The 15,054-nt window shown below is 38.0% G+C and overlaps 1 protein-coding gene across 4 annotated transcripts in view; it reads right to left on the bottom strand.

The window, feature by feature from the left end:
• LOC126809914 (serine/threonine-protein phosphatase 6 regulatory subunit 3) overlaps positions 1–15,054 on the bottom strand; it is a 41,708-nt gene that overhangs the window by 17,668 nt on the left and 8,986 nt on the right. Inside the window, exons 10-20 of one of the 4 annotated variants that reach the window (XM_050534770.2) lie at positions 14,580–14,727; positions 11,337–11,495; positions 10,247–10,372; positions 8,789–8,853; positions 7,901–8,019; positions 6,907–6,992; positions 5,890–5,979; positions 3,394–3,491; positions 2,373–2,433; positions 1,523–1,665; positions 345–469 (exon numbers count right to left, since the gene is read on the bottom strand). In XM_050534770.2, coding sequence (XP_050390727.1) covers positions 345–469; positions 1,523–1,665; positions 2,373–2,433; positions 3,394–3,491; positions 5,890–5,979; positions 6,907–6,992; positions 7,901–8,019; positions 8,789–8,853; positions 10,247–10,372; positions 11,337–11,495; positions 14,580–14,727 — 1,220 coding nt within the window. The remainder of the gene's footprint in view (positions 1–344; positions 470–1,522; positions 1,666–2,372; positions 2,434–3,393; positions 3,492–5,889; positions 5,980–6,906; positions 6,993–7,900; positions 8,020–8,788; positions 8,854–10,246; positions 10,373–11,336; positions 11,496–14,579; positions 14,728–15,054) is intronic. The other 3 variants (XM_050534771.2, XM_050534773.2, XM_050534772.2) reach the window with 3 other exon arrangements.

The following is a 15,054-nucleotide window of genomic DNA, read 5'->3' as shown; positions in this document are numbered from 1 at the left end:
TCAAATTATCAAAAACCATTGAAAATCAATATACTTGTTCGTTTCAAGACCTTAAACTCTGTGAATGAAGCCCAAGTCAATCGAAACGATTATATATAGGCGTAAACACGGTGTATAAATATAAAATCAATCAGATGATAACTATGATCATAGAGCATCCACGGACGGACCGACGGCTGGATGGGGAAGACGACAATATACAACCACTTTTCAATGTGGGCGTATAAAAATGAAACAAAATATAAGATGTGTATTTTAACCAGATTGTGTCTGACATTTGTCTGGTTCATCTAAAATCCCAATTCCCACGCCTGTACATGAGATATTATGTATAGAAGACCTACCATCGACATCCATTTTTTCTGCGGAAGGTTTTTGTGTGATAACTCGTGGTGAATCTAATTCTTCTTCACTATCTGTACTCTCTTCCTCTTCGCTACTATTCTCACCTCGTGTCTCTTGTAATCTACTTTTACAAATAACCATATATATTAAGTTATAAGCATACGAGAGAGAGAGAGAGAAATGGGGTTTAACATCCACTCGACTCAAACTAGGTTCAATTTTATTTCAATAATTTGCTTGCGCGTAGGGGTCTTTAGCAGTGGGAAGAAACTGGAGGACCCGGAGAAAACCCATGACGTTGGACAGGCGACCATACTCCTTGTCACGTACAACCGGGGAATCAAAACCATGCCAGTTGATTCAATGACAGGCCTTATGATACAGCACACACATGCTAACCAATCAGCCACCCAACCTCCCATATATATTATGTTACCTGCATATGAAATGAAATGTGGTTTAACGTCCTACTCCTCCCTTGACTAATGAAGCAAGCATACGCCATGGTGTGCTATGAGAGAAATTTTGTTTGGAAAAGTTCCAACAGTCAAGGGTTCTATTACGTACACGCCAATGTATACATGGGACCTCGGTTATTCATTCCATCCGTCCTACACCACTGACAAGGGGGAACCACGCCGGAAAATCCCGATAACTTTCTCGACTAACGCAGAGATCAAACATGGGACCTCCAAGTTATCGAGCCAACATCCTACTCATTGAGGACCAGCATGAGTTTGCTTCCATTTCAATGGAAACTGAGTTCAATGAGCGTTGGTATAAGTTTCAATGGCAGCAGAGTTTAAAGTGATGGTTATTGAGTTCTAATTTTTGTATTTCAATGAAAAATAAGTTGTTTCCTTTTCAATGGAAATTGGAGTTTTTTTTCAAAGAAGATTGAGCTTGTTTTTATTTTAAGGTCAACAAATCATTTCCCCATATTAAGTTAGATCATTGGATTGTCCTTCCATTTTAATGGAAGTTGAGTTAAATTGTTTCCGTTTAAATGGAAATTGGAGTGCAAAAGATTCCTTTTCCCTAGAAAACAAGGTTTTTATTTCCTGTTTCAATGGAAATTCAGTTTGTTTTCATTTCACAAGATATTGAGTTTGATTCTGTTTAAATGGAAACCGAGTTTGTTTCTATTTCAAGGGAAATTGAGTTAGAATCGACATACTTTGGTCTGGTATTTATATTTTGTGATGAACTTTTATCAAATGTAAGTGGTTTTTCTTCCCAGATATCCTCATCACTGTCGTTATCATCGAACTGTTGGATCTTTGAGTTACATGCTTGTTCAAACATTGCTGTATTTGCATTCTGAAAATAATGACGGAAATTAAAGATACAATATGGCATGCGTTTCCACTTTCTCTTTAGGAAACCAGGTTGGAAAATCGTGAGGAATTGTTGCGACAACACCATTATCAAACCCCGATCCTCCTGGATACTGAGCCACAGTTTTAACAATAAACAGTTTTAGTCACCATTTACTTATGAATAATGAACGAACGCAACTAACTGGTTTGTCAGCACAAACGTAATGTGATAAAAAGGCTATGAAAATCATCATCTTTAACCATTACAACTCGGGTCTTGTGTGCTGTTTTAGCGGGATTTTCTGTATTTAATGTTTAGTTTCAAACCATTGTTGGCACATTGTTAATCATTGATAAATATTGGCTTTCTACTGACATGTAGTTTAAAATGGTCTGCCTTGATTAGATAATGAGTGTTGGGTTTGAAACTGTTTACTTTCCAAAACGGTATTGAATAATTAATTAGTCAGGCCCTGAGTTCACGAAGCATTCTCAGACTTAAGTTAAGAATTTTCTCAAAATTGTTTGCCTTATTGTAATTAAAATATAACTCTTTATAAAACTTTTGTTGCTTTAATGTATCAAATACATCAATAAAAAAATACATGTTTCTGGATCAAAGATATTTCTCATAAACAGTGATTGAAAGTTAAGTAAATTTTTTAAATCTGAGAATGCTTTGTGAAAATCTGTTAAAACACTACTTACATTTTCTTCATCAGCAGTAATATTAAAATCTATACTAGATATTCTCTCGTTAAAAGGTGCACTAAAAAATATACAGAAACAAAATAAACTTAAAGTCTGGTCAACTGATCAAATCTCTCAATTATAATACAAACAGGCTGGAAAAAACATTTTCTTTAACACTTTGAGCAAGAGTGGCTGTATTGTTATCATTGATGTTGTACTGCCCACAAGTACACAGTTCTCCAAGAGAGAGAGAGAGAAATGGGGTTTAACGTCCACTCGACACAAACTAGGTCATTTCGGGACTAACACATGGTTCAATTTTATTTCAATAATTCGCTAGTGCGTAGGGGTCTTTAGCAATGGGAGGAAACCAGAGGACCCGGAGAAAACCCACGAGGTTGGACAGGCGACACTGCTCATTGTCACGTACATTCGGGGAATCGAAACCCCGCCAGTTGACTCAATGACAGACCGTATGATACAGCGCGCGCATGCTAACCATTCGGCCATCCAACCCCCCGCCACAGTTCTCCACAACCTTACCGTGTTTATCTCAAGGCAAATGAAATGGGGTTTAATTTCCTTCTATTCTGCACTGACTGGGCTAATGAAGACAGACCATAAGTGTGCTATGAGGAATATTTTATCAGGACAATGGCACAATGGCCTGTTCTTTTATCGAATTCCAACTGCAAAAGGTTTCTTTACATCCAAACGACTATATGCTGTCCCTTGCCAGGCCCTCCGTCCTGCACCATACAGCATGCTACGAGGGAAATTTTGCCCGGACAGCGTCACGATGGCCTACTTTTTATCGAATTCCAACTGCAAAAGGTTCCTTTACATCCAAACAACTATATACTGTTCTTTGCCAGGCTCTCCGTCCTGCACCATTGACAAGAGGGAACCTAACCGAAAACCCCAATTAGAGAGAGAAATGGGATCTAATATCCACTTGACGCAGGGATCAAACACAGAACCTCCAGGTCAGCGAGCCAATGTGTGGCATTATACCCCTGTAAACCAGTAAACTTACTCTATTTTTTCTTCTTGTTCTGCGAATTCTTCCTCGTTAAAACCAAACTGATCAATGAAGGTACTGGTCATCTGTTGTAGCTGGTAATCAGAGAAGGCCTAATAAGGAAAGCAGGTAATGACACAGTCAAGAGCAAGATATTAACCCCGTCCTAACTAATAACACATGGGTGAGACAACAGCTACGGTTAGATATAACGCAACAGCCAGCAAATAATAACCCTGTCCTACCTGGACAACAGCTATTGCTAATCAGCTCCACAATGAGCAGCCATTTCAATAAATTATTTCACAGTTGTAGATTAGGGAAGTAAGAGAAGGGAATGGAATTTGGTTTAACGATGTGGTATGGCGGGGGGTAACATCCACTCGACACAAACTAGATCATTTCGGGACTAACATGTGGTTCAATTTTATTTCAATAATTCGCTTGCGCGTAGGGGTCTTTAACAGTAGGGAGGAAACCCAGAGGACCCAGAGAAAACCAACGAGGTTGGACAGACGACCCAGAGAAAACCCACGAGGTTGGACAGACGACCCTACTCTTTGTCATGTACAAGCTGGGAATCGAAACAATGCCACTTTACTCAATGCCAGACCTAACGATGCAATGTGCACGCATTAACCATTCGGCCATCTTCCTCACCCCAACCCCCCTGTATTATTCGTACCCATGATACCAGTCAACAAGAATTAACATACTGTAGACATTAAACCAGATTTAACTGACCACTGAAGTGGATTATGGTATAAGAGGAGGAAGCCCAACCATAATGTATTTTATGTCCCATTTCAACAGAGTGTCAAACTGTGAAACAACTTATAAATAATAACAGACAAAATAAAATCAAGCTCAAAATATAAGCATATATCAAGTGTCACAATTCAGGGGTATTTAACATTTGGCACAAACACCATGCTACATGTAACAATTATCCAATACAAAGAATAACAAATTTCACTTTAAATAACATTTCTATTCCTGATATTATTTCTTTATTAATTTAATCTTTTGTATGGCCTATCCTAAGTCCTACAGATAATATCGGGCACATGAAATGTAAAATGTTTGTCACCCATGGTCTAAATATTAAAACTTATATCAGATAGACGTTATGTGAAAGTTATACTTCATGTCGAAGGTCGATTTCCTATTTTTCACATTTCAGGGGATTTAGCTCAATCTGTTTCACAGAGATACTGCGATAAAGTCTTCTTATATCTCTGTTAAAAAGATGACTGCTTTTAACATGTAACGTTACATCATGGAGCATCAATCATTGGCGTGTTCATTATTTACATAAAACGTTACTGGTCAGGGCCCTTTACTAGTATTGCATACCCATTTACACTAAATAGGAAATATTTTCTACCTACATATATCACAAACATTTAAAAGAAGTTTTAGAATTTAATTTTTCGGAGGAAAAAAGTTAATATTGGGGGCTCATTAAGTCGCATCGATGCTATCCTTATCTGTGATTGTAGCGGCCTAGCGAATATTCACTGCTGATCAATGTGAATTTAGCTATGGCAGATTTATCTAAGGGGGGATGCTATATAACCATCCTTTCCTTTTATGACAAAATTTAAAGTGTGTATATAAACCTACAAGGTATTTATTTCAACGATTGTCACCAAGCTTCTCTGATAAAACCTAAGCAAAACATGTAGGCTTACACGCTCAAGATTTTTAAACAATTTAAAAACAAAAAAGGGTTCAATCAAAATGTAGGTTTACATGCTCAAGATTTTATATTTTTTTTTAAAAAAAAGGTTTAATCAAAAAGGAAACATGCAAAACAATAATATAGCAGATTAAGCAGTATAGAACAACTGGAATGAGGGCTAAGAAAAAAGAGAAAATAAACCTATCGTACAACAATGAAGAAAAGAGTCATAATTTAGAAATCGAGAGAAAGAAATAGGGATTAAGATCCACTTGACACAAACTAGGTCATTTCAGGGATAAAATGGTTTGATTTTTTATTTCAATATTTCGTTTGTGCGTAGGAGTCTTTAGCGGTGGGAGGAAATAGGAGTACCCGGAGAAAACCCACGAGGTTAGACAGACAACCCTACTCCTAGTCACGTACAAGCGAATAAAGGAAACCATGACTCAATGACAGACCTTTCGATCTAACGCGCAGGCGTCAAACCAACCAGACCCCCCTCCCCCACCTGATTCATGGATTAGAATATAGAAATAGGTTAACAATCTACATCTTTTGCTAAGTTAAGAAATGGAAATGAAATGTGGTTTAACATTCTAGTTCGACTGGGCTTATGAAGACAGGTGTATGCCATACATTTTGCTAGAAGGGAAATGTTGTCTGGACAGCGGGATTATGGCCTACTCGCATCAAAAACCAACGGTCAAGGGTTCTTTTAGGTGGATGCCCATGTGTACATTGGGCCTCATTTTATTTTTGTCCCATCCAAACAACTATCCGTTGTCCCTACAAAGTGAAGATATATTGTACTGGATGTAGCTTACCTGTTGCATGGCAGTATCCTGAGGAAATGGAATGTCTTTAAAATCAGCATCATCATCTTCACTACTCGATCCTATTGTATGATTTCTTAACTAAAATACAAACAAAATCATGGCTTACATCAGAGAGCAAAGGATAGAAATGGGGTTTAACCACCACTTGACACAAACTAGGTCATTTTGGAACTAACACACGGTTCAATTTTATTTCAATAATTTGCTACATGTACGGGTCTTTAGTAGTGGGAGGAAACTGGAGAAAACCCACGAGGTTGGACAAGCCACTCTACTTCTTGTCACGTACAAGCGGGGGAATCGTTTGACAGACCTTATGATCAAACGCCCACGTATTAAACCATTTCGCCACCTACCCCCCCCCCCCCCCTCAAAAGTCTCACATCAACTTCAAATGGTTGGGACTAACATTTAGAACATCTAAATAAATCATTCATTTTACTTGAGAAGAAATAAACATCCTGAGGAACAAATATTTTGCACCAGATAGTAAAATTTCTATGGTCTTAAATAAATATCAAATTTAAAAATACTAATCATTGGAAGAAAAAGAAAACAGGAAATGAAATGAGGTTTAACGTTCTACTGTTCTGTTCCGACTGGGCTAATGAAGACGGGCATATGCGGGATATTTTGACCGGGCAGCGGCACTATGGCCTACTCTTATATTAAATTCCAATTGCCAAGGGATCTTTTACGTGCATGCCAATGTGTACATGGGACCTTGTTTTTTCATCCCATCCGAACTAGACAGCTGTCCTTGTCAGGCTCTCCGTCCTGCACCACTGACAAGAGGTAACCATGTCGGAAAATTCCGATGAACTTTCTGGGATCGAACACGCAACCTCCAGGCTAGCAAGCCAGTATCTAACCCAGTAAGCCACCGAGGCTCTTGGAAGAAAAAAAATTGTAACGACTTGTGGGAGATACACGAAACAATGAAATAAAATGAGGTTTAACATCCTACAGTTCTGCACCTACTGGGCTAATGAAACAGTAACTTACCAATTCTATTGTATTTTTCTTGTTTGTATCTGCTAATGAACTGCTCACAAATTTTTCCCATTTTTGCTTCTCTTCATCACTAACATCTGAAAAAAATTCAATCCAGCATTATATTTATATAAATCATATAATTTCTAAATTAAAGAGGTACTATGGGAGATTAGATAAAGAGTTGATTGTAATATAATAGTTAAAAAATAGAGAACGTAAATAGAATATGTTGAAAATTGCAGTCAAATGGCTCCACTCTGAACCGCGAAATTAGCTTTTGAATTTTAGGCTAGCCTCAATCATCATTACTATAGTCGGTACGAGAAAAAACATAAGTCTCGATTATCCATTTTTGGATTTAATCATCAATGAGCGTTGAGCAGCAGATCAGATTCAAATCCAGTGAAAATCCGACACATAAGATGACACTGAGAGTTGATTATGGTTTGGATAAGTTAATTATTAATGTCTGATTTGTCAATACTGGCTGACCACAGTTCGGCAGTTTTTGCGCGAGGTCACTTGATTTCACCTGAAGTCGACAGAAGTTTGGCTGTGGCGTACGCCGAATGCGACGCTTTGGCGGCAGCAGCGAACACCGGCGGAAGATGGTGAACATGTCAACGAGATAAAATTCACGTTATTTAGGAATGCCATAAAACACTAATTTTAAAGCGTTAAAATTAAACCAAGTGTTTTGAAGTTGAATTTGAGCTTCGTAAAACCAGAAGTTCATATGTTATTTATTTTTTCTCAGTAATATTACTAATAATAATTTTCAGCTTATTTTGCGGGCACTTTCAAGTCATACTGTTTTTGATTAAAAGATGTCATGTAACCGGTTTAATATTATAACATTATCCGATGCCATATTGTTTATCAGCCGGGTCACTTGATTTGCTTCGATACGGTAACCTGACAGGCGTACGCCGTAGTAGAAACCGGCTCACTTATCGGCGAACAAATCAAGCAGGCCCACTGTTGTTATATACTGTTGACTAACCTGTAAACTGATCTTTGACTAATTCACAATTATCTCCCTTTTCCATAGCACTAACTAATGCATTGGCCATTTTAGTTAAATGTCCCATAAAGCCTTTTCGTTTACCATTTTCTTTGCCCCTACAAAAAAAAAAAAATTTAAATTTTAGTCAAGTGATACTGTGGTTTTAACTTTGAGGGTTTAAGATTAAGCTCCACTTACCACTAGGTCACCCTCGGGACTAACTTATGGTTCAATTTTATTTCAATTGTTCGCTTGCCCTAAGGGTTCTTTAGTAGTGGGGGGAAACCGGAGGACTCGGAGAAAACCCCTAAGGTTAGGCAGGCAACCCTTCCGCTTGTCACGTACAATTGGGGGTTCATAACCATGTCACTTGACCCAATGACAGACCTTCCGATCTGCAGAGCAAGCGTTAGACCAATTCGTCGCCCAACCAGCCCAAAAAATTTACATACCATTAAATTGATATTTAGCACGATCCTCTGATAAAATAAGTAAATGAAATGGGGTTTAATGACCTACTGTTCTGCTGCAACTGGGCTAATGAAGACAGGCATACGCCATAGAGTGAGCTATGAGGGAAATTTTGGCCAGACATTGGCACTGTGGCCTACTCTTATGTCTTATATCGAATTCCATCTGCCAAGAGATCTTTTACGTGCATGCCAATTTATACACAGGACCTCGGTTTTCTGTCCCATCCAAACGACTAGTAACCTGTCCTTGTCACTCCCTCCATCCTGCACCCCAGACAAGGAGAAACCATGTCAGAGAATCCTGATGAACTTTCTTGGCCAAAGCAGGGATTAAACACGAGACCTCCAGGTTGGCGAGCCAACGTCTTACTCACTGAACCACCGTTGATAAATAAGCGTAAAAATATCTTACTCAACGTTGTCATTTTCCTGCCATTCTTCCGTTAACCTCTGTATTATTTTTGACCCTGAAAATAACTAAAATAAAAGACATTAACATGTTATGAGGAAGATTTTGCCAGCCAGCGGAATTTAAAATTACTATTCATCAAAATCCATCATCCAAGAGTTCCTTTAGGTGCACGCCTACAAGTACATGCGTGGACCTCCAGATTAATGAGCAGGCACGTTACTCACAGAGCCACTGTGACTCCTATTTAATGAGCCACACTTTACTCCCAAAGCACCATGGGTCCTTATAGTTAAAGAGCCAGCACTTTTTTAACTGAGCCACCGTGGCACCTAAGTTAACCCTTTCAATGCTAGACGTAAATCCACTGCCTGTGCTAGACCCTTTTTTGAGGAAAAAAGGGAGGTTGGAACTGAATGCCAAGCAGTACTTATGGAAGCTTTTATGAAAAATCTTTTTGTCTGTTGGGATGGGCATGAGGTTGGGCTAAGAGGAAAAAATAGAATTTTGGAAATTTGCATAATAATGTAGTCACGTGACGTTATGGCGGCCATTTTGGATTTCTCATTTCTCACTAAAGCTAACACGAACACAAATTTTTCTCCATGAAATACTTAAAAGATATTGTTTTTTTCACTGGATTTTGATAAAGATATATAAAATGAACAAAAATATCAATAGCAGCCATGACCAATGCCGCCACAAACACGCGCATCACGTCTCCCGCTGCCATGACCACGTGCGGATTGTAATACCTTGTTTTTACTTTCACTTTCCTCCCCAAGTCCCATATCATTATCAATATAGTCAGTCAATAGATCTACACGTTCGGGACTCAGGAATTGCCTACGTCTTTTACGATCCAGCAGGCCAGCATTATCATCAACATCAGAATTATTGTCAGAATCTACTGCAGACACAGGGCTATCGTGTTCACATTGGGCTTGTTCATCATGCACGGGAGACATAGCTAGCCATGGGCGGAACGTCGCGCAACAAATCACACACTTCATAATACCAATCACTGTCCTGACTACAATCAGAATCAAGTAACTGGAAACGAATTATGTGTATCACCCGCCTCGAAATTGTCCACGTGTTGGTCAGCAAGACGTCATTCACGACTTCGTCGAGAGTGCATCGTCTACTTTGTCACTATGCACTCCGCCATTTTACGGTTTGCGCTTTGAAACACGTGGAAATATGTTCTAGTGTATAGAAAATACAATAGATGGCACTTGCAGTTACGGTAATTTTAGCGAGGGCTTTACTGAGTACACGGTAATACCGGGTACGCGCATTTTACCGACATTTTATAATACCCGGTACTACCGGGTATACGCAGTGAAAGGGTTAATACAAGTGAAAAGTGACTTCTTCGATTTACCTGAGCTGGTGAGCCAGCCCCTTACTCACTGAGCCACCAGGATAATGATATCTCTGATATATTGTAATATTTACCTGAGCTAGTAATGGATGTTGCTTGCGACCATCTATTTCAACAGGTAAGTTTGTGAGTATTGTAGATAAACACTGTTCAACTTGGGTATGTAAAAAATTATTCCATATATATTTAAAATAGAGATCCTACAAAATAAAATACAATATATATCTAGTACAGGGCATTTTTACCTGTTTCACAGTTACAGATTTCACATCATAACTTATTTTATTTCATCGACTACGTCTTTTCACCTACAAACTAAGTGATGTCTGTATAATTACAGACCGAACGCCGGAACCGGCCTCCAGATTCATTGATTGGACAGTTCTGTATAGAACTTACTATTTTAGGAAAAATAAACCAAATGGGGTTTAATGTCCACTCAACACAAACTAGGTCATTTCAATAATTTTATCGTTGGACCTAACCCTAACCCTACTCTTGGGAAATCGAAACCACACCACTTGACTCAATGACAGACTTTGTGCACACGTAAAACCACTAGACCACTCAACCTCCTGATTTTCCGATTAGATTCACCTTTCACAATATTGCAAGTGATTCCTATAGAGCTAAAACGGTGCATCAAGACTTTAAAGATGGGTTCCCGTGTATAAACTGGGTGTTTTAATGGTATAAATTGACTAAAAACATATTCAAACTAATTAATTTGTCATAAATATGCTTCAAATCCTTCTCAAACATTGTAATTATGTTTACGTCACGTCTTGGAAGTCATCTTTAACTCAGAAATGAAGAACAGACCAAGCCTATTTCAGTATCCACCCCTAAACTTTGATTGGCACAGGCTATGAAGTAACAAGATATAGAGGATATTTGTCGTTTTAGAGTGAATAACATATTTTATTTCATCGAGAAGCAAGAAAACTTAGCATTCGTGAAAATATAAACGTTTTCTTGCTTAGAGATGAAATAAAATATGTTATTCACGACAAAACAACAAATGTTCTATTTATTTTATGATTTTACAATCATTTTAGGTAAAAACAACATGGACTACTGCTAGCCAGTGGAATAACACTTTTATTTCACTGATAAAACGCGGTATTCGACTACTGATCATAAAATAAAAAAAAGTTGTCTTACCAATAAAACATGTACTGTGTTAAGATTGGCTAATTCTGTATTAACTGAATGTGTATTAGTTGATATTAGTGCTGTGATTAATTTGGCTATTTGTAAACGGGTATTTCCTAATGGTGGGTCCAGATGACCAGCGGTGGTTGGCATTGCACAAAATCTTTGCTGGAAAAAAAAACAGCGGCTGCCAGGCAGGATTCGCCCACATTTTTGAGAGATGGAAAGAGAACAAGGAACTGAGATCTTTGTGTTATAAACTTACATTTCAAGTTTCAACAAAATCGGATAAAAATTGTGACCTCTATAGGGTCCACAACCTTGATATACCATATCTTTACGCTATTTGAGAACGAACGGCGGCCATTTTGTCTGTCAATTTTGGGCCGATTTTCACGAAATTCGAACTCAACCTTCCTTAGGGTGTAACGGTGATATAATAATACGGTTTTTTAAATCGGATAAAAATTATGACCTCTATAGGGTCCACAAGCTAAAAACGTGATTTTTCGTACAATCAGGGGCCATAATTCAGGAAGTTACGGTCCGATATGCGCGAAGATCGAAAGGAACCGAGATCTTTGGGTTATAAACTTACATTTCAAGTTTCAAAAAAATTAGATAAAAATTGTGACCTCTATAGGGTCCACAACCTTGATATACCATATCTTTACGCTATTTGAGAACGAACGGCGGCCATTTTGTCTGTCAATTTTGGGCCGATTTTCACGAAATTCGAACTCAACCTTCCTTAGGGTGTAACGGTGATATAATAATACGGTTTTTTAAATCGGATAAAAATTATGACCTCTATAGGGTCCACAAGCTAAAAACGTGATTTTTCGTACAATCAGGGGCCATAATTCAGGAAGTTACGGTCCGATATGCACGAAGATCAAAAGGAACCGAGATCTTTGGGTTATAAACTTACATTTCAAGTTTCAAAAAAATCGGATAAAAATTGTGACCTCTATAGAGTCCACAACCTTGATATACCATATTTTTACGCTATTTGAGAACCAACGGCGGCCATTTTGTCTGTCAATTTCGGGCCGATTTTCACGAAATTCGAATTCAGCCATCCTTAGGGTGTAACGAAGATATATTAGAACGTTTTTTTAAATCGGATAATAATTATGACCTCTACAGGGTCCACAAGCTAAAAACACGATTTTTGGTACAATCAGGGGCCATAATTCAGGAAGTTACGGTCCGATATGCGCAAATATCGAAAGGAACCGAGATCTTTGGATTATGAACTTAGATTTCAAGTTTCAACAAAATCGGATAAAAATTGTGACCTCTATAGTGTCCACAACATTGATATACCATATTTCTACGCTATTTTGCTAACGAACGGTGGCCATTTTGTCTGTCAATTTCGGGCCGATTTCCATGAAATTCGAACTCAGCCAACCTTAGGGTGTAACGGTGATATAATAGAACGTTTTTTTAAATTGGATAAAAATTATGACTTCTATAGGGTCCACAAGTTAAAAACGCGATTTTTCGTACAATCAGGGGCCATAATTCAGGAAGTTACTGTCCGATATGCGCGAATATCGAAAGGAACTGAGATCTTTGGGTTATAAACTTACATTTCAAGTTTCAACAAAATCGGATAAAAATTGTGACCTCTATAGGGTCCACAAGCTAAAAACGTGATTTTTCGTACAAACAGGGGCCATAATCCATGAAGTTTCGATCCGATACATGCCAATATCGAAAGCAGCCGAGATCTTTTGGAATAAACCTATATTTCAAGTTTCGTCGAAATCAGATAAGAATTGTGACCTGTAGAGAGTCCACAAACAATTGTGGACGGACGGACGTCCGGACGGACAGGGGCGACGGCATAATACGTCCACATGAAAATGTGGGCGTATAAAAACAAACTAACATAAATAGATCATTGGATTGGTTGTGGAACTGAATAATGATGACAATGATGTGGATCCATACACTTAAACATACATTATGCAAGAGCTAAATCTGCCTATTGCATGTCTTTCTTTAGGCTTGAAATGTTATTTAAATTATTATTTAGACATTAATTAATTTATCCAGGCCACAATCAACTCTCGATGCCATCGCTAGGCTGCGATATATATTGGATTTGAACACATTTTGTGAAGGATGATCGAACGTCAAAGTCGATAACCAGAGAGTGAGAGAGAGAAATGGGGTTTAACGTCCACTCGACACAAACTAGGTCATTTCGGGACTAACATGGTTTAATTATATTTCAATAATTCGCTTACGCGTAGGGGTCTTTAGCAGTGGGAGGAAACCGGAGGCCCCGGAGAAAACCCACGAGTTTGGACAGGCGAAATCGATAACCAAGAATGGAGCAATTTGACTGAGATTTTCAGGATATTCTCTTTACATTATCTTTTTTGTAACTATTATAGCGAGAACTGTCAACTCTCTATCTAATTTCTTATAATGTCCCTTTAATTCATATGGCTTAGAATGTCTCGAGATTCCTCATGGTTTGTGTCCATTATCCGTTGGGTTTCAAGTCTGGAAATAAGTCATCTGTCAGACACAGTTCCTGTAGTGTCTCATTTTGTTCGACAGGATTTGTCTGTTTTAAGTTTTTCTACAGATATCTATAAGCATATCCAGTTAAAAAAGTCAGGTCCAAGAACATCTAATTTAATTATTTACAGTTCTGGGTTTTTAGATAGCTTTCAAGTATGGCAAATATAGGTCTTCCTCAAAATACATCAAGTTTATTTTCATTATTAAGGTTCTAAAAGCAATGACAGGGAAGACAATTTTGAAAAGAAGCAGAATTTCAGCCCATACAATTGTCTACCAGGACGGCAGATCGTTTTGTCAATCAACAACAAAGGATACTTCTGGCAGAACCTCCAGACAACTTGTTATTGAACTTTAAATTGTTTTATTAATACACAACAATTCAAACTCAAGACATTCTAGGTCCTGTGTACTGTTGTTTGTACGGTTCAATTTACATTTAACGTCCAATTGACACAAACAAGGTTATTTCGGGACTAACATATGGTTCAATTTTTATTTCAATACTTCTCTTGGCCATAGGGGTCTTTTAGCTGTTTGAGGAAACCAGAGAACACCGAGAAACCCACGAACATGGACAGGCTACTCTGTTCCTTGGTACGTACAAGCATGGAATTGAAACCATGCCAAATGACTTGATGACAGACTTTATGATCTATTGAGCACCTGTTGAACCATTCGACCACACATCATCCCCTGGAGACTTACCTTTGGTGGGTCTAATAATAGATTATGGAAGTCTTTTAATCGTGGAGTTATCGCTGATAATACACTGTTAACACCTTGTGAAAGACGATCTGTATCTAATGCTGACATCTGATCATTATTACCTTCAGGCCTGAAGCCAGAAAACAAACTACTCTCGCTAGAATAACATTTCAAAAGATAGGTTACCAGGCAACGAAACATACACCCACAACAGTTCCCTCGTCTCATGACCTTAAACACTGTGTATTAATTTAAAATCAATCAGATATTAAGTTTAGCCTCTAGAGCGTCCACAAGATTTTTAAAAAAAAAACCAACCCAAAAACAGATTGAAAAATGTCAAGACTATAATGAGATTTGTTGAGGAACGTCCGCAACAAAATGGTTGGAGCCATTCATCAATCACATACACGTTAGCAAGAAGCATAAGTGAGAATTGCCATAATTATTAAAGAAACTAAATTGGTAATATTTT

The sequence above is a fragment of the Patella vulgata genome, chromosome 2, assembly GCF_932274485.2.
Source record: "Patella vulgata chromosome 2, xgPatVulg1.2, whole genome shotgun sequence".
Taxonomy (NCBI): Eukaryota; Metazoa; Mollusca; class Gastropoda; family Patellidae; genus Patella; species Patella vulgata.
The sequence above is the reverse complement of the archived record's forward strand: the minus strand, read 5'-3'. Positions and strand labels throughout refer to the sequence as shown.